Here is a 21,478-nt window from a genome sequence, read left to right as displayed (position 1 = left end):
ACTTTAAATGGAGTTTTACGTTATTTAGAAACTAGTTCTTTCTGCTTTTAAGAACTTAATTCTAATTCTTATCCATTTCCATATTTGGTTCTCTATTTTTATTATTCCCAATTATTCCCAATACAACATTTCCATTTTGTTCTGTTTTTAAACCATAGAACATACTCATTCATTTCAGAAGCATCAAGGAAAACTTGCAGGATTTGCAGGTCTTCCTCTATTCCTTGAAGTCTCTTGATGTAAAGGACAAACATGAACATTGCTGAGGTTTTTTTTCCTAAACTGATATGCGTTAAAAAATTAATATTATATAAGACCACATTTAAAATATCATCACAAAGAAGGAGTTACATAAGTAAAACCATTTCACTCTGCCCTCTAGTCCTTAGGGATATGGCTGCATTTGAGCCTCTGCCCTACCTATAAACAAGGTAGCAGCTACACGCGGGGCGTTCACAAGAGCTGCCCCACAGGATGCCCTCCGCGGGGTGCAAATAGGGGCCAACTCTCAACGCAGAAACTCCCAGCAGCTTCACAGTGAAGACTTCCTATACGCAGACATTTCTTCAAACGCTCCTAGATTTTTCATTGCAAGGAAAGGCTGGTACAAACCACCTCCAGTGTCTCCTCATCCGTGATAGGACTGGATAGCACATATGACTGCTGCAAGACTGGAAACAACACGCTGGAAAATATCTTCTTAAGACAAGGCAAGAGCCAAGACAGACTGAACAGGCAGGCTGGGCCGCAACGTGGCTTCTGCTCAGCCACGGAAAGCACCGGAAGGGAGGGAACCACCCATCACAAATACTTCCTTCCATTTAGTTTGAGATGTCCAAGCTCTTAAAATTCCCATTCCCTCTTAGTTTCCTACTGATGAGCTAAACTAGTCTCATGTCCTGTGTGTTCATATTTGGCACACTTTCTAGCAGTCCTCCACTTCAGTTGGTAATTATGCATGCAACATTTATCTGCAAGAAAGCAATTGCTTACATGTTTTTTTTAGTGGACAATTCAGTACAGAGAGACATTTATCATCTAAATGAGCTGGGAACATACTTTGCTCTACTGCTCTATGCAAGAATAGCTGCAGGCTTCCTTAACTAGTGCATCAGGAAAAAGCGGGGGGAGGAGGGAAGGGTGAAAGGAGAGAGGCACAATTCAGACTCACAGCAATTGCAAGTTAGGTTTTTTCTTTCTTTCTTTCTTTATATTTCTGAGGAATTTTTGCCATTCTAGGGCTCTGGCACCTGTCCCATAAATTAACACACACAGACAAATGCCTGTGGAACTTCACTTCAGGCCACTCCTGTATGAGGGTTAACAAACCTACATTCTTGCAGTGCAAAGGATAAGAGGCAAGATCTAAAGCCAGCCACTACGCCCACCCAAAAATGCCCTGGAGCAGAGTCCCTTCATTCATATGGAGGGAGCTCTACCTCAGCAGCTCTACTGGGTCCCACAAGAGTTAAAAACAAAAAACACAACCAAAGAAAAAGCCTCAGGAAAGCTGGTTAATAGGTATTTACAGATCAGGAGCTTAAAACCACATATTGCAGCCAGTGTTTCAGGTAGAAGCCAGTAAGGGGGCAGACACCCAAGTTCAGGAGCAGTTGCGAGGCTTTGCCTCCCAGCTCATAGGAAGAGCAGCACATGGTGAGAAAAGCAGAAGCACTGGGGTCCCCCCAGATGCTTTGAAGACTCCAACATGAGCACAGATGTCTACAGGCTCTTTCAGGGCATCTCTAGTGTCAAATCACTGGCTCATTTTCCTGCTGGGCCCAGGGCTCTGACAGACTGCGCTACGTGCGCACCAGTTTGCCTCACTTCTGGAGAGAAACAAATTAGTTGTCTTCAAAGAGGAAACACTGCCATGATTAAGGGGATAATTTGTTCCACAATTCAATTACTCTGCCAGGGACAATCTTTCAAACTACTCCAGCAGGATTCATGTCCTCGCATATCCTTATGCACTGATCTGGGCCCTCACTGCACAGGCCAGAAAAACACACCTCAAGGGAGGCAGTGAGGAGGATGGTGCTGGCCTCTCTTCACTGGCGGCCACCAACAGAACTAGAGGAAACGGCTGGAAACTGAAGCATCCAAAGTTCCACAGGAACTTATGGTAAAATTTCTTAACAGTGAGGGTGACAGAGCCCTGGAACAGGCTGCCCAGAGAGGTTGTGGAGTCTCCTTCTCTGGAGATCTTCCAAACCCGCTTGGATGCAGTCCTGTGCCACGTGCTCTAGGTGACCCTGCGTGTGCAGGGGGGTTGGACCAGATGACCTCTAGAGGTCCCTTCCCACCTTAAGCATTCTGTGATTCTATGATAGTGCAGCTCTCATTTTCCTTAGTAACTGCCTACCTCTGTGGTGGCAAAAAAAAGGACTGGTACAAAGAAATGGAAGGATGGCCTATAATTGTATATTATGGTGGCAGTATCAATTAAAACCATTTTATATTTAAAATCACACTGAGAAGACTCGCAGGGCGGTATGCTTAAGGGTATGCTTAAGGACTCAGCCTGAGGACACCTGACCACACATGTCTCCAGGGCTCAGCTGTGCCAATTGCTGTTGAAGTCCACATGCTAACGCATGAGCACCCCACCGAAAGGACAAAACTTCCCCATCAGACATAAGGGATTTTGGGCACCAGCCTCTGTAAGACCAGGGGTGGCCTTTGAGGTTAAAGAGAAGGATATGGGGTTCACCCAACTCCTTCCCCTATAATCTCACAGGAAGGCTCAAAAGCCCTCTAAAAACATGCTCCTAGGGCAGGAAGGGAGCCCAATACAGGCGAGATCTTTACCTCAGTGACACGCTAAGGATTCCTAATGCTTAACTTGTACATTTCTACATTGGCTCCTAACTGTACTTTCCAACAGTCCTTTCTAAAAGGAGACCACAATTTTAGGCTAGGGATGGAAAGAGATCATGACATCTGTTTTAGCAATTCCAGTCTCCAGCCACAGAGTCACAGTGCCCTACGTCCTGCAGACACAGACCAGAAAGACTCATCCCGTCCAAAAGAGCAGGCAAGCGCATGCGAGCAAGTGCAGAGGGAATGGGACGTAAGACCGATCGACTACTTGAAATTTTGTGCAGCTCCCAGGCTGTTTTAACAAGAAGTGACCGCACAGATAAGGTTAGACTAAACATCTCGAGATGAATAACAAAATGCTAAGTCTACTTACAATTCAGATTTTCAGTTTTGAAAAACAAATGTAAGTACTAATTATCTGTAGCAGACTGACCATCTGTTAACAATTTTTACTAGCTTAGTAACACTACTACCAACGTCTAACTCTTTACAAAGGGATATGTACATATTTTATGCATGTGTGTAGGATAGATGTACATATGATATTCCAATTACGGCTATTTTGTTCTTTGGGATTATTTTGCTACATTTTGTCTTTAATGGTTTTATCCAATTGCTCAAAGTACGTTATTTCTTTGAGGCAGTTCTCTTGATCTCGTCCTTCCCAACTCTTGCTCAGGATTGTGAATGATTCAGTAAAGGTGGTCACAGCAGACGTACAGTTGTAGCTGTCAAGTACTAGCAGCAGAACTTTAGAGCAGAAACCAGTGTAGTTTAACAGCAGCAGTGTAGTTTAACAGCAACTCCATCTTTCCACAGATGCTTCGCTACTCCATGTCTCTTCATGTCAACTGACCAATTTCAGCTCATACAACTTACAGGTCTGTACATTCTCTCTGCAAGAGTGACTCGAGTCCCTTACAGACCTCTCATGCATGGCAACGCTGACAAAACTGCAGGAAAACATGAGAAAAGCTAGTTTTTCTCTTCAGGTTTTAATTTATGAAGCAGAAATACCCAATGGGGATATAGTTTAGAACATGTAAGTATGATGCTGTAATGCTGGAAAAAATAGAAACTACAGCTACACTATTGAGGTCTGCTAGTCCCTTGAGCAGCCGCAAGTGCTCTTCAACGCGGTGCATCTGTTCCTGCTGCAGTGACAAGGCCTTCTTCGCAATGCTCCCCAACCAACTTGTTTGCTCAGTAGTTGTCACAAGGCAGATAAATAGAGATCAAGGGCTGTAGCACAGACATGGCTACAGGTACCATCAGGAGATTCCCTTCCCATCTTTTCTCCATTCAAAGCAGCCTGTAAGCAGAAGCAACAGTGGCTTTTCATCATTATCATGCTCCTAAGATGTGAGAAGAAAAAAAAAAAAGAAAAAAGAAGAAACAAACAGAAAACCCACAAATTATTGCTGTAGGCACTCAGTGAAAGTATTTAATTCTTTGCATTTTCTAAATCAGTAATGAACAAATTATGAACGATGTACTCAGGTGTATTAAGCCATGTTCCGCACCATCAGTGTCACCAGAATGCTGGCGAGGCAGCAGGAGCACTCAGTTCTGCACAGCACCAGCGGGGACCTGCACGCACATGGCACTTAGCACATGAGAAGCAAACGGGCAACCGCCACGACGAGCACCAGCAACGCACCTGAGCAGGGCATCTGTTGGTAAGAAAAGCAAGTGTTCCCTTTCAGCAGGAGCACCGTGACACATCACATTCATCCTTCCCAACTCCCTGGCAACCCTATGAATTAGGTGGTGGAATAAACTTGACTTATGGGAATGCTAGTTTTACACTCTGGTTACCTATCTATGCCTATTCATCAGCAAGTTACACATTGTAGAGGTCAAGTATTGCATATACTTCAGACTTCAGATTTCTTTTTTCCTAAGACAGTCTAAAAAAGTTAAATTAGATTTTCACACTAAGATATAAAGAAACATTCCATTTGAGATGAAAATGACCAACAGCTGAGTACATTGATTTATAATAAAACTTAACAATGTTCAAATGTGAAGGCTCCCAGGAAGTTTCTGCAGTTATTTCTGCACTAGCTCCATTTCTCAAGGCACACAGAAGGAACTAGGCATCAATGGTGCATGCACAAGAACTAAAAGCAGGACGAGTATCAAGTTCTGAACTGAGAGCTGGGTTTATTCCACACAACGAGCAGAATATGATCAATACACAATGCTCAGAACTCAAAACTGCTCTCAAATCATGCAGTTTTTATTTCAGGTTCAAAAACTCGGGGTGGGTGAGGAGAAAAAGGAGGAGGATAAGGATAAAAACTAAACATGCAAGCAAGCGAAAATAATTCTTTTCACTTTTGAACCGTACTTCTAGCAGGAGAGAAATCTGAAAAAAAATAATTTCTGTAATTACAGCCTATTTCTTGTGAGCAACTCAATCGGGTGAAAGGCGAGATGGCGGCGAGCGCAGCGCGCGCTGCGCCGTTCCCGCGGGACACGGAATCACTGCGGCAGCAACGGGCACCCGAGGGCGGGCGCTGACGCCCGCACCCCGGGCAAGCCCAACACTCACCCCATGAACCCGCTTTGGTTCTTAAAAATCCACGCAACAGAGTAACTTCCAGAATTCAGCAGTTTAAAAGAAACCAAAGATCCCGAGAGAGGCGCCTCCCCCCCAGATGAGCTCCTAAAGCGTTTGGCACACTCAGTTTAGCAAAATTTACTGCTAAATTTCATTTCCGTGCACATGAAGAGACAATAGGGTGCTTTTGCCTTGAAAAATTTAGCAGGCAACTAAACTGAACATTATACACAATAAGCATCTTAGTATTTTATTCATTGCATTTTTTATACAGAATAAGCTTCACTGGTATTTAATTTACTGCAGTATTCTGTTGTTGTAGCAACAGAGGATTACATTATAAACAAAGAACAATAAGTTTGACTTGAAAAATTGTATATATATATATATATATGTAATTCTTCAGTTGACAAACAGCATCACAATTACTGTAAAAAAACTGAAATAAGCATAGAAGCTAAGGGCAATTTTTGCTTTTGATTTCTAATTGATAATTTTTCTAAAATGATCATAAATATTAGCAGCCAACTTCCAGCAACTAAAAATAGACACAGCTATAATTGTCTACCACCAGTATTGAAATAATGGAGAAAACATACAATGGAAAAAAAAAAAGAAGTGTTCTTTTCACTTAAGTTGACACCTGCGACCTATTTACACGCTATAGGTTAAAAACGCCTCAAATCATGGGAGGTAAGAATTGTAAAATAACCAGTTAAGCATGACTTGAAATGGCACTTTTATAACTCAAGTATGGGACTTTAAAATCATTGAAGCAACACTGAAAAACAATATACTACAGAATGTTTATAACAAAATTACATTAAAAAGACAAAAAAACTACTCCATAGTCACTGAGATGCTCAAGCCAAAGTAATATATATCTGTATTTTTTATCAAGATCGTTATTACTGTAAAAATGCTCACATTCAAAAATAGTTATTGTTTGGATTTTCATTAAAACAAAACTATAAGGGACTACATGAGCCAAAGTATGAGGATTCTGTATATATCAACATGCTTCCTCATTTTATAGTGCTAATAAAAATAGTAAGAGAGAAAGCTCTATTATAAATCTTTAATACAGATGGTAGAATTTCCTACTTTTTTTTTTATTTTTTTATTTTTACGACACGGGTGTATGTGCCTGCAAGCACATGTGCTTGTGTACTGGAACACAAGCACTCAAACATTTCCAAGCATATCTAATGCACACGGACATCCGCATTCCCACATGTAACACTCCTCTGAAGCCACCTCTCCACAGGAATCCCTTCTCGTGACAGCCAAGTGTCACACGCTGTGCTTACTTCAGGAAATTTTTCTTCTCATATTTTACCTGGTATATGTAACAATCCTTTCAAATGTGGCCATATGCAAGTGCTGAATTTAAACAAGCAATAAAGAGTTAGTGACAACTGCATTCACATGAAGTAAAAGATACGGCAAATATTTTAGAACATCTGGCAACACGAAAGCTCATGATGAAATGGAATGTCGAAGATATTTCTAAAAACTGTAAATCAAAGCTCAGTTAAAATATTATGGCAAACAACTTGGAATTCATAGAAAGTTTAAAAGGTAATTCACATTACAAAGACTGGAGATCCTTTAGTAGATAGAACTTTTAAATATGGATATGACTGGCATTTATTTTTAAGCTCACTTCTATAAGAAATAGGCTTGCTTGCTGTACAGGTGATACTTTGTCTATACCATTTATAGTAGAAAAATAAACTCTTTAGCAACCTAGAAATAAGTTTATAAAACTCTTGAAGTTTAATTTTTTTGCTGAACATGCCAATGTTAGACTGACAACTATAAATAAAGGCTATATAGACAACAGATGTAAGGTAGAACAAGTTAGGAATACTACAATTTACAGGACAGACTTTATTGTACTATCGATTCCTGTGTGCTTTGCAATAGGAATAGGGGTGGCTTCTCTTTTTTTCTGTTTTGTGTTTTCTTAGAAAAGATAATTACTTGCAAGAATATAACACAATATCAAGAATTTATAATATACACGTACTTTTAAACAGCAGCCATGTTTACGGTATCATAGTAATCTAAAATGAGAATTCAAGACATAATTAGAAGTACAATACCTAGGACACTAAGTGGGAAAGGCAATTTTTATTTTAGGAAAATGGAGCAAATCAAACTCTTAAGAGCCTTAATTCTCAAAATCATCTATTTACTATAATACATACAAGACGATCTTAAATCTTGTTATAAGTGAAGATTACAACAGTGACCATCATAAAGCTTTTTTTTTTTTTTTTTTAAACTACACAAAACATTCTAGCAGCTGTATGAGTCAAAACTTCTTTTTTTCTGCAGACCTAAAAAGGTAAATTTTGAGCATGAAAGAAAAAAGCTGCTATGAGAATTCTTACAAATAGTCTTTATCTATGGTCGCCCCTTTGCTACAGTTTGTAACCTTCTTTTTTTTTTTTTTTTTTAAACCACTAACAAAATATTTAACCAAAAGATTTGTTTAAATTAAGCAGCATTGTTTTACAGCAAAATTGGTACCAATGTAAAAGGAAAATAAAAGACAAAAAAAAGATAACATTAAAAAAATGGTGCAAAAACAAAATCAGTCATTTGAATTTTTAGTACAACATACCACAGGAAAAAAATATGAATACAAGTTTATGTGATTTTATATATATACACACTCCAAAGAGGTTAATTGTCAGTACCCAAAGTATTTATTGCTATGTATTAGCAATGCATTTTTGTATATCTTTAAAGGGTCACATAAAAATAGATTTAAAGAATAGATTAATTGAAGTCCTAGATTAAAACGTTGTTTGGTTTAGAGAATTTTACTACAACAAAGTTCATGTTTATGTATGAAAAGTTATATAACCTTATATGAAAATGTCATGAACTATTTTCTAAACACTAAATGTATTCCCAAGTGGGAAAAATTAAAATATCTAAAATATATTAGATTAAGTTTACAAGACCATCAATGATCTTTTAAACATGCAGCTGTTTACAGAATTAACAGTTTTACAAAATGTTTAGTTCAGTAATGGAACATAAAAGAAATAAGTAGGCAACATCAAAATTTTTGTACAATATTTGAAACTCACTTTTACAACAAGCATGTCCTTGGTATTGTGCTGTAAGAAATAAGAAGCAAGTTTACCCACCCTTAACAAACTCTCCACAGGCTTACTTACAGGAAAAGATGGAAGGTAAGGGATTGTAAAGTTCTCAACAGTGCACTTTTCATTCGTCCATATGTCATCCTAAGCATACCGTCACAGAAGTCACCAGGAGATTACAAAATAAACTATAGCTGGGCTTTCGTCATTTACACAGAACGCTTGAATGTGAATAAAATTGCCAAAAATAGCATGTTAAATAACAAAAACAGCCATAAAGCAGGCTGTAAGCACTGAATGTTTCATAAATGTATTTTTAAATCATTAAATTTCTATAGAAAAATTTTATTCACAATATATTGTGACAAACTGTCACAGGAATGATATAGTGATTGCAATAAGGTATCATGCAGCAGCAGCTTTGTACTTTATAGCTATTTTTGCTTTTAAAAATTAAACCTCTCCAGTCATGCTTATCACATTTTTTTTAAATCATCTGCAGCATGTACAAATGAGGAACACAGTACGGGATATAACAAAAAACATGTCCGATCAGTTGGATGTGAATTTTTTTTTTTCATAAATATGAAGTACATTACTGTATCCTGAAACATGCATGTCTACAAGCTTTTCCTTACTGTCCATGGCCAGACTGCCTGCAATCATCTTACGTTTATATAATACCAAGAGGGTCTGCTGGTAGCTGGGGCTGTATGAGCTGCGGCTGCAGCGGCGGCGGTAGCTGCAGAGGCACCATGGGCTCCACCATCTGCACTGGGTTGGAGGGCGGGGGCTGACAGGCCGCTGCCGTAGGTGCTTCTACCACCTCCCCATTGTAGAAAAAAAACTGACACTGCTGAATGAAGGTCTCTATTACTGACTGGTGGATCTTGGTGGTAGATAAAAACGCTCTGTTTTCAAAATCAGGTCTCATCAAAGTAGGCCAGAAACAAATCGATAAGTTATCAGCAGTCATAAAGTTGGTTTTATATTGCTGACTAACCCTGGAACAGAAAAACAAGCACATAATTAATTAAAAATGGTATATGGTAAACAACCAGCATGTTCAACATGTTTTCCTTACTTCCTGACTAAAAGATTATTTTTAAACCTTAAGGATTTCTGTTCCTTGTCTCCCGCTACCCATTAAAACAATAGTCCTTGTTTCCCGAAAGCAATTACACAAAAGAACAAAAACATTTTCAGATTTTTGACAGCTAACAAATTAGAAGTCTGATTACACTTTGAATCAAGAGAAAAGTGCAAAAACTTTCTGCCCGTTTTTTTAAGTGACAATAAAAGTGACACTTGAAATTCCTCATCCACGTACAGGACTTCATATTCTACTAAGTCAAGCCCAGTAAACTGTCCAGGAGAAAAACGAACAAAACTGCTTCTTCCTACAGGACAGCTAGATATTAACTGACACTTATGGCACTCAAAGGAAAAAGGGATCATATTTTATTATATGCTTAAAATAAACACTAAATTAAAATATCAATTAAAAGACATCTCTGCAGATTTTTACTTTTGTACTGGCTAGTAATGGAATTGGGCCCAACTTCCACACCACTGGAAATTGGCCTAAGATCCAGATATAGAATTTGAAGCAGATGCCCTTTCCTGAGACATTTTGAGAAAAGTCCCAGAATTTATCAGCATGATGGTATGGCTGCTGTCCGTGAATGTGAAGTGAATGATGAGGATTCTTCTGAGGTTGAAGACATATTTGAACTTGATTTTCCAAAAAGACAGAAGACAAAGTCTTTGAAATGCTGTACTACTTATGCGCTTTTCCTTCAATTGCTAGGGACTAAAATAATGATATAATAAGACCTTAAAATAATCAAATTCACTCCTGACATGAGAAGTACTTTTTATCTAGATATAACTTCCTAATGAAAGCTGAAATTACCTTTCCGTATTGTTAAGTTCCAATTAAATTTTCTGCTTCTACTTGCTTTTCTATAATTGTTCAGATATCGTATTACTACATAAGATAAAAAAAAAAATCTTTATTTTTCTTGGATTTATGACACAGGCCTCCAATCATGTTTGTTGTCCTTAATGTTGCCTAGTTTTTTGCAGGTGTTGACACAGGCTCTTCACCTATCACCTAAATTCATTATTACAGTACTATTGCAATAGAACATGATTTAAAAAAAAAAAAAAAAAAAAAAAAAAACACACAATTCTGGTACTAAAGTTATCATCTACAATTAAATGCCTCCTCACAATCCATATATTTTTTTTAATGATAGTCTAGAAAAGAGTCAGAACTTTGTTTTCCAAAACTATTGTTTTCTAAATTAATATCACAATTTTATCTAACAGTGAGCATTAGAAATTCTATATTAACAAAACTAAGAGACAAAGATTCCCAGCTAAGATACTCAGCTGGAATTATGTCAGTCCTGTTATAGTAGATGGGACATAAGTAACTGAGAGCTGCAGTTTTCCCGGAGAAAAGGGAGGAAAAAAAAAAAAAAAAAAAAACACTTCAGCAACTTGTCAGTTGTAATTTCAATTTTGATGATCAGCAAGAACAGACTGCAAGAATTTCAGCTGGCTATAATCCATGGATTCAAAAGCTCTGAAAGTCATAATAAGCACTACAATTACTACTGTAAGAAAATATTTTCGTTAATTTACAAAGCATTTATAGCACCAACTATAAGGGATAGACTTACGTTTTAACAAGCACATTATTTATTCCAAATACTGTGAGCATACACAAATACTCTCAATCTGTTTTGAATAAATTGGGTCCAAAGGATACTTGGACACTATTCCTCAATGAAGGTAACATTCAAATTCGTTTTTCTAAAATAATTATGCTTTACTTCGATTCAGAAAAAATATCCCCAAAACATATGACTATAATCTTGCTCAGTAATTTCAAAGAGTTTTTCCTTCCTCTATCAAATTTTCTATTTAAAATTCTATTTTCTATTTAAATGCCCAAAACTACAAAAACACTAGTCTGAAACAATTTTGCAACTTAAACATCATGATATATAATAGCAAAGACAGTATATGGTATATAATGGCATATATGGTATGTCATGTTATATATACAAAATTGTCCAAAATGAATAGAGAAAAACACTAGCTACTTCTTAAATCGTGGGCTGCTGGACAACAATGCTTTTTCTAAACAAGTTTAGATTTTGTTTTAGGGCCGGTGATGCTAATTCTACCTGTTATTCAAGTATGTCAGTAGCCTGAGCAGCCTTCAGAGAATAATCCTGCTTCAGCCAAGTAAGAATCATGAGTAAACTGGTCTTTTTTTGTCTTTTTATGACCACAACTGTGCACATAAAAGGCCAGGTTATGAGATAGTATACTTCTTCTAACGTGAGCTTACAGTAAATTTAGAAAAGCCATATTAATCTATGACTTAAACACCTGCCTCCTCAAAGAAAATGGCAAATGTGGTGTACATTTGCCCTCTCAATATTTTTATAGTAGTGATTCTATGCAGTAGTGGTGATGCTAGGTATTTACACATAGAAAAGAACATGCAGTATTTTCTTGGAATGGCTTTCCAATCAGCCTTTTTAACTACTAGTTTCAACTTCTATACTAGCAAGTGAACAATGCAAAAATGAAATTCAGCTTCGATGGTCCACTAATTGTTACTAGTATAAATATTTGCTTGCAATTGATACAAATAAAAATTTAATAGAAAAACAATACTGAACCTGTTTAGATGTGTTATTATGTATTTGAAGACATCATAGTTCACAGGAGGGAATTTCTTCACAATTTCCTTTAACTCATGCAGTCGTTCTGTTTTATCCAGGATCTCTACAGATATAAGTGACATTTTATCATACATTTATGAAGACTGAATAATGTGTTGCTAAATCTTGTTTTTTTTCCAGTATAAGGGCAACCACAGAGAAACATCAAAAAAAAAAAAATCTATAAAATTCCTACCTACGTATTATTGTGAAGATTAAATCCTCCATCATAAAGAGGTAATAATACATGCAAATATTTTTCTGTACTTAAATAGAATTATTTCTCTGTCCTAAACAGCAGAAAATCATTTCACTAACTCACTTCTGTCTTGCAGAATGATGGATAACAATGCAACAGGATCATTTCCTGTTAGATTTTCCTCGGTTTGCAAAACACTACAACTTAAAATATTCTGTAAGATTTATTCGGAGTGTGGTTCTATAGAGAATTTAGGGAAGGAAGGTACTTTCATGAACTTGAGCATCTTAAGCCTGTCAGTCAAATATATGAATGAGCTTGATGTGGCTATTAAAATACATTTTTAAAGGAGAAAGATTCTCACAGACTCACAGGATATTGTTTCTTTCAAAGAGTGATTAAGCCACATAAAGAAAAGGACTAGGGAATAAAATACTAGCTACTTGTGTTACTGTTATATATAATGACAAGTCAGTACTGTTTTGCAACTTGAAATGGATCAACTGCGTTCATGTAACTCAGGATCTGTCAATAAATACAAAATTCCAGAACCTGCAAGTTCTACAGTAGATAAAACAGGACTTTCCTACAAACCAACCTTACATTCTATGTGTAAGGACTGGATGAATCCATATTATCCTAACAAATATCCACATAGGGAGGAAGAACAGTATAGCTCACCCACCCACGCATAATTATCTTCCATAAATTCCTATTCTACATAAATACATTTTTGACGTACTATACCACTTGTGGGAAAACAAAAAAGCAAACAAAACAACAAAAAAAAAACACTAAAACACTGAAGAACTAAACATTCTGCCGTTTGCACTTCCATTCCATGGTGATTTGTATTATAGAAGGAATAGAAACTCATTAACAACTGAAACACAGTTCTAAACCTTCATCATATGCACAGCAATATACATAACAGAACAAAACAGATTCCTCCAATTAAATTGTCTGAAAGGATAGGAAATAAAAAACTACAATTTAGAAAAAAAAATACAATCAGGTTATTTGTGTCATAGTTGTCAGTTTTAAGCGTATCAATAAAATGCACATGCCTAAGCAGTTAAAAAAAAAAAAAAAAAAAAAAAGAGAAAAACACTATTTCCATGTAGCTGGTTATTTCAACTTAGAATGAATTTTAAAAATATAGTAAGTACAATCCATAAATTGACAAAGACAAAATCATTTATTACTTACTTGATGTTTCTAACAACTCTTGATGCAAAGAGTAAGGAACCAGTGGGTCTGGCAGATCTGCAAAAAAAGCTTTGAGAGCCCCAGCCACAGCATTTACTGTCACTTCCATAGATTCTAGACTGATACTGTGATCTGTAAGACAAAATTTAACAGCAATATAAGCAAAACCTAAAGCTATTATTCCTCATAGTATTTTAGTGAAAATAAGAATTTTATAAAAACACCAAAAATGAAAGGGTTTCCAAACTTAAGTGGCACATGAAAAAGTGCACCAGTGGATTAATTGACATCTTTGACCCATACGTACTCAAGTAAGAGAACATCTGATGGGAAGGAAAAACAAACAAACAAAGCACCAAACCCAACACACACAATACGCACCCAGGACAGGATTTGGTGGAGGGAGTTGTTTATTTGGAAATAAGAATTGTTTAACTCTCCATGTGGACCTTAACTGGCTTCTGATTGGTTTCGTCCAACAGTAAGTTTTAAATGCCATTTCCCCAATTAATAAAAATAACTCGTACAAAGTATATCAATTTTAATAATGAATGTGATCTTGTTCATGTGGCCATCTTTGAAGTCTTTAAGCACAGACAACAAAACATCCCAAAAATTACACACGACCAGAACAACTTACTGCTAAATCCCAAATACCAGAAATTATATGTTTTATAACTAGTTTTTTAAAACTTGAAATCTAGAGTGCTACATAATTTTTAATCCAAAAGAAGTGGAACCATACCAGGCTGCAGACCCCCAAAACGTTCCAATTCAATTGTTTCAAAGGTGACTTTTTGAGAACAGTTTTATTTATAACAATTTATCCGAAACTCTAGAAGATCCTGCAGTAAGGTGATTGAAAAATATCTAACACATCAGACTAAAATAGGCCTAGAACAACATGAATATTGCAAAAAAACCCAAACATTTGGGCTATCATGCAGTAAAAATTTCACTAGGATGATTTCTTTTCCATGGACTTAACTTCATGATTAATATCCAATATTAATCCAATATTATCCAATATTGAAATAGAATAATCAAATATATAAACTAAACGAGTAAACATGAGGGAAAAAATAATGCAGGCCCTGTCTCTTAAGACATCAAAATGAACAGCATATATTTCATATCATATTTCATATCATATTTCAATATATTCTAGCATTCAATAAAGACTGTATTAGAAATTTATTATCAAGATCTAATTGCTAATGCAGATTATTTCACTAATGTAAATACCAAGATATTTTTGGTTTAAAACAAAAAGGAGCTAAATGCCTAGGACTGATGAACTACTAACCTAAGATGCAATATTTCAGCTAGATAACTAATAGCCATCTGAGAGGTAACAGAACAAAAATACCTGTTAAATAGGTAAGAAATGCTAAGCAAAATCAGACTGGTTCATCTAATTGCTATGTTTCTCATAAAAGGAAATTCACGAACAACACAAATGAAGGATGGAGAATAATTTTTGTAGCCAGTGACATTGCCAGTAGCCAGTGCATTGCACCTCTGGTTATCAAATGGGCTACACCAATACAGTACACAAGGGCATCAGGCAATCAGTGCTATAAAAGTCAGTCAGAGATACAACTCATATTGCACTGTCTGATAAAAATCTATGGAGAAATAAAACTATTTTGTCTTTAAATAATAAAATATATAATTACCTTGATCAAACTGCTTCTGAATATTGTCTTGATCTGTTTTATTTCCACTAACACGGTACAGACCTTCAGTACATAATCCTTAGCAGGAAGAGGAAAAAAAAAATCACGTAAAAAAGGTATTTCTTACAGAGCACAACAAAGCTAGCCACAATTATTAGTTCAGAAACTTAAGGTAGGAATATAAATGTAAATGCCTAAAAAAGAAACACGTTAACCATCACAGAGACACTGAACTGCAAAAAAGCACAATACCAGGGTTCTAGTGAGTCCACTGTTCTGTGTGAAGAAGAACCTCTGCCAGATTGGTCCACAATGATATTTCTTACGCGCACACAGTAATTAGTGCTAGGAATCCAAGATCTTTCCAAGTAAGAAAATTCTAGCACTAAATTCACATATATTGATACATTAAAAAGCCTACATCAACAATAGCATTTAGAGATTAATGGCATGCTTGGTTCACATGCTCAGAAAGCCTGCCAAAAACAAGTGTTTTACTACTGCTTCTTGTAGTTATGTAATTCATAGAATACAGAGATGTTCTTTTTTAAATACCAAAAACACTAAGCACTATAAAAACGTCTCTAGTTTGAGACTCACCCAAAACTAGGAAGCTCTCATCTAAAGTTGAATAGCTCTATAATTTACATTAACCAATTACTAAACAAGCTCTCAACCTTTTCATGAAGTGTTACTCTTTATCTTGTATTTCATGGCATGTTCACTTTGACAAAAGAATAAAACACTTCAATTAATATGACACGACAAACAGCAATTCACTTATTCTGTATCTGTCAAAGAAAAGGTAGGTGCATTCTTTATCGCATTAAGAAATGGATGACAGATCTGAAGATACTTTAATTTCATTCTTTCCCATCACAGTCACAGTTTGGTTGCTTTAGGTCTGGAGAGAGGGAGAGGATGAAGAGGGACAGCATAATCACAAGAACTCCTTGAAATACACTGACATCTTGAGCTTATCTTCATTGTTTAGAAATTATTTACATAATTCCCATGATGTTCCCTTTGAAGAGACACCTTAATTAGCAATGCAGGTCAAGTGCACAACATGTGTTCATGAATATTTATTTCAAAACATTTATTTACAGTTTTCACGGATTCTCACACACTAATCTATTAATGTGTGTGCGCCTCCTCTGTCCATCACAGAGTCAGTTCTCCATTACGAAAAGCAACTCATGTCTGTTTCTCATCCACTTACAGTTGGGCAGAGTTTCCCCTGTTGCAAGTCCAAAGTTGCAAAACAGAAACATAAATGCTGAAACCTCAAGGTTATCCCAATCTTGAGGTGATCACTCAGGTTGGAAGAGACCTTGGAAGAACACCGTCCCCAGGCTGAACAAGCCCAGTTCCCTTCACCTCTCCTCCCAGGTCACAAGCTCCAGCTCCCTGATTGTCCTGGTTGCTGAGAGACTCCCCCGAGTCGGTCAACAACTTTGTTAAACCAGGACACACGTATTTTAGGCAAGTGCATCACTTAACAATACACACACAAAAAAATAAACCCACAACACCTCAAGCACAAAAACGCATGTGTGTAATTTTACCCCAAGTAAGTAGAACTCTAGGAAAGCTGTTGGATAAACCCACTCACAAACAGTACTTGAAACTAAAATGGTAGTATGTAAAATGTCACAAAACAGTCACTACACAACTATAAAAAAATACTCCAGCTATAAAGGTGCCATAAAAGTTAAAGCAATACTAAAATACTTTAGAATAAAAGTAATTGCATTCATTAAATATTTTTACATGGTTTTGAAATATAAAATTCAATCACACCAATCATGTTGGGGCAAAAACATGATTTTTGTCAGAGTTAGACACTAAATTATCCTCCAGAATGTTGCACACTCACGTCAAACAAATCTGACTACTTTTGAGACTGGGTAGCTATTCAACTTTCATATAACTGGCCAGATTTCTCTAATGTTATCCACCACTTATTTTCTTAAAAAGCAAAACAAGGGTTTAGTTTTGTTGGTAACAGTGTTTCTCTCTACTTGAAAAGTTTATATCAATTGACATAAGAAAATGTATTCAGTTCACCAGGATAAAACAGCAAAATACATCAAAATAACTATATAATCAAAACTTTCTTTTGGAAGACCATAACTGAAAATAACTAGAGTCAAAGGATTAGAGTAAGCAGTTCCCCTTACTCTTGGGTTACATTCTTCTTAAATCTGAATGGAGCACAGATAAAAGCATACAAACATCAACAGGTTTTATATAATACTGTGCCATCAATTATATTAAAAAAACTGTATCCTCTGCAAAAAATTACAAATAAGATCACAGGATCTTTACCAAAAGGTAGTTTTTCTGCAAACACTATATATAAATATTTCATGGAAAGTTTGATAGTTCAACTCTAGTAAGTTACGTACCAGAGAGTTCCAAAACTATTTTATCTTCATCAATGAACCTAAAAGAAAGCACTAACCACCAAGCAACTCATTTTGCTAAATTATAAGGAAGTCAAACATGTAGACTGGATAAGTGAAACATAATCCTACAACCATGGACAACATGTTAATAACCAAATAAACATGTTTATTATATTTAGCCAAGCCTTTCTCATTCCTAACCCAAAACTGACAGAGTTTTTAATTTTAAGGTAATAATTGCATGGTGTTGCATAATTTCTTTTAATCAATATGTTCCAACATAAGAAATAGTATGTACTGTTCCTGCTCTGTACCAGTAGCATCAGAACAGTACATTTTGCTGCTGAAAGGGAGACTCTAATATAAATTTACTGCTTATTTAGTTTGGATCTGCTCAAGCATTAACCACTTCCCTCCCTCAAAGTTGCTACTTCCACTGCCACCCAAGAAAGAATCCAAGGAGATGCAAGCACTAGATCACCTCTGAAAAACAGAAATTATTTTAGAAGATCAGGTCAGAATATAACTTACTCTTTGAAAATACCAACCTAAACAGAAACATAGGAGATCTCTCTGCATTTTGCACAGAATTAATACGCTCCTTCAACAGAAAGAAGTTTATGTTGAAATCTTCAAGGACACTTTCTATCTTATCTTCCCATCTAAGCACCCAAAGCAGAGAAAATCATTTTCTATATTATTTTTAACTTTAGTCACAACCTAGAAGATACAAAGCACTGATTTCTAAAATTTCATGAGACAGACATACAGTATTTTTAAAATCAAGATTACCTCTTCAGTTTGAAACTAACCATACATACAAAAACTCTTCTTTTTACATTCTTTTTGATAAGTATAAAAAAAATCTGTAAAAGTGAAAATATTTTTGAATAACGTTTGTTTGAAAACTTAACTATTATTTACCAAAACTATAACCTCTGAGAGCCAAGGCACATAAAATACCAGCAGCTACCTACCAAACTTGACAGCAGTTGCTTCTTTTTTCATTTGTGAAAGACTTCAGGAATAATAATTTTTTTAAAAGTCTTTGTAAGTATTAGAAGTCACATTTTCTGAATTCTGTAAGATTAGAAACAAGTTGATACCAAATATCACAAGTATACTGCTTGAGTATATTAGATATTGCTCAGGTATAAGCAAAATACAGGAAATGTATTATGCTTCAGAATCTGTTTTAAACAAGACTTTCAAAGACTTGCTTTTCAAATATGAAACTTAAAACTTTGCTTAAATTTTGTGAAGACGCAAGCACCTCTTGAAGATCAAACAAATTACAACTAATAAATGGTTTAAGGACGACTTATCAAGAATGGTAATTTGATGACTCATACTCTTAGAATTTAAAATTTCCGCATATGATGAAAAAATTGAGGTATTCAAATCAAATGCTAACTTTATCTCCTAAGATTCTGATCTAGTCAAATCTGAGATTTGAAAACACTTTTCCAACTCCAAAGCCTTGAATATGGCTCAAAAACTGGCAAGGGGCAAGTGGGAAGAGAAAAGAAGAAAAAAAAGGTACACTATACACTTCACAGCTCTGAAGACAAAGAAAAGTACTTTAAAGGTGTTTTTTTTTTTTTTAAAAAAAAAAAAAAAAAGGGAAGAAAAGGAAAAGAAAGAAACACTAAACAGGTAAGTCCTTTGCAGAGGATAGAAAGATAACAGAAATACATTGATTAGCTTCATCCAGGCAGAATTGGAACAGACTGCAGTTCTTGATTAAAGAGTTTTAAAAAGTGATTACTAACAGCATTTGCACAAATGTCTGGGGAGTGAAAGGACCAACCTTGAAAGAAAGATGGTTATGTGCATGTTCAAAAAGACCTAAAGCAACAGATTATAGAGAGGAATGATGTTTCTGAGTGCTGAGGTCCCGAAGCATAGGACACCCAGCAAAGCTTTGGTAGACCGAGCACTGGTGGTTGGACAGAGCTAGCACTGACAGCAGGTTGACTTGGCAAGGGACAGCTGAAACACAGAATGTCTTCCAGGGCCAAGGGTCAAGTTGCTCATACAGAGGAAGCGGCCTCCCGGACTTTAGTCCAAAGCTAACGTCTCCTGCCTTGTCTTCTTCAGGCCAAACATACCCAAGACAAACACGTGGATTTTACTATCAGCCAGTCCCAAAGTCAATACTGCCATTCAATTTCAGGACAAGCGACAAATGCAGGTGAGTGAAACACTCTCTTTGAACATGCTCCTCTCTCAAAGTCAAAGAAATTCTACCAAAATGAAGCTGCACAACAACTTCAACACAGGGCTTCAGCCTCATACAAAAATCTACAGAATAGTGCTACTCCTTCAATATAAAATTAAGTCATAACAAAAACAAAACTTCCATATCCAAGTAAAAGATTTGAAAAGGGCAATCAAAAGTTACCAGCATACACTACAATGTAGGTGAATTAAAAAGTGACAAGATGCAGAAAGAGAGGTTTTATTCCATCTTTACCAAATGATTAAGAGCAACAGTAGGACTACTCTTCCAGCAGCCACACAAAATGCATGCAGAATGCGCAGTATTTGTGCAGACAGAATTAGAAGTTCTCCTGCTTTCAGTACCTGCAGAGCAACATTCCATGATGAGCAAACATACAAGCAGTCAGCTAAAAAACAAAGCAGGATGTCCCAAGTCAGCACTTTTGAGAAGACCCTGGCAGTTTGAAAAAGTCAGCAACTTGACTAATCATCTTACACCTCAAAGATACATCATTAGAGGAGAATAAAAAGTATTAAATCTTCTGTCCAAATGAACTGATAACTTCAGGAGGGAGAGAAAATGAGATAGTAACCATGTTTCCACACTACCGTAGTTCTCCCTTTCCCTCATGCTGGTGAAACAAACCCTTTGCAATCAAATACTACACTTTTTGAAAGCCTACTACACAGTCAAAAGGAATACTACACTTTTTGAAAGCCTACTACACAGTCAAAAGGAATAAGAGACAACAACGCATTTAAGCAATTTTCTTTAGATCTCATGTTATAATTTTGTTGTTTGAAAATATTCTCAATTAAACATTCAGCTCAGCATACTACTAAATTCTACAGACTCCTTCAATCCACAACATTATGTATTAGCCAGAACACCAGAACTGAGACAGTGACGTACCCTTTTCATCTCCACCTCCTCTACAGACATCAGCAAAACCAAGATATTTCTGCAGTGATCTATACCATTATATACCTTCTCCACTTTTCCCTGGGTCAGGTGATGAAAAGAAAAAAACAAAAACCAACAAACAAACAAAAAAAACCAAAAAACCCCAACAATTCTTACCTTCAGGCAAGAAATCAGTAAGAGATAAAGGTTAAAGGCAGATTTATACTTACATTTCTGACTTCCAAGAGATCAGTGCCTGTGGTTTCACCACCCCCCACAATATTTTACTGTAATAGTACAATATACAAGTCTTCAGAAAGAGCTGTTAGCCATGCCACCTAACCTGTACCTCTGTAGTCACAGCTCTTAAAGACAGCAGTAAAACTGAATTTTAAGCAAAGAAAATCCTTAAGTTTTACTCCTGATAAAACACTGTTGCCTTACAACCAACACTGTATTACAGAACTAAGAAAATATTGAGAAAAAAGTACTTCATTTTCTGCTCAGCGATACCTAGTAGCATATACCCACCAAAGAGAATGCCCTGTTCTTTCTTCAGTGCCAGCCATTCATTTCCATTCCCTTGCTTGCTTCAG

At 36.3% G+C, this 21,478-nt stretch overlaps 1 protein-coding gene across 1 annotated transcript in view; it reads right to left on the bottom strand.

Annotated features, from left to right (window-relative positions):
- Positions 1-7,510: 7,510 nt before the first annotated feature.
- The window catches only part of ARHGAP5 (Rho GTPase activating protein 5), a 35,319-nt gene continuing 21,351 nt past the window's right edge, over positions 7,511-21,478 (bottom strand). The window contains exons 4-7 of the mRNA XM_088529235.1: positions 15,345-15,422; positions 13,666-13,797; positions 12,216-12,321; positions 7,511-9,515 (exon numbers count right to left, since the gene is read on the bottom strand). Of these exons, the coding sequence (XP_088385361.1) occupies positions 9,185-9,515; positions 12,216-12,321; positions 13,666-13,797; positions 15,345-15,422 (647 nt within the window). The 3' untranslated portion in view covers positions 7,511-9,184. The remainder of the gene's footprint in view (positions 9,516-12,215; positions 12,322-13,665; positions 13,798-15,344; positions 15,423-21,478) is intronic.

The sequence above is a fragment of the Tinamus guttatus genome, unplaced genomic scaffold (assembly GCF_059628265.1).
Source record: "Tinamus guttatus ecotype Peru unplaced genomic scaffold, ASM5962826v1 Tinamus_guttatus_pri_ptg000327l, whole genome shotgun sequence".
NCBI classification, from domain to species: domain Eukaryota; kingdom Metazoa; phylum Chordata; class Aves; order Tinamiformes; family Tinamidae; genus Tinamus; species Tinamus guttatus.
The sequence above is the reverse complement of the archived record's forward strand: the minus strand, read 5'-3'. Positions and strand labels throughout refer to the sequence as shown.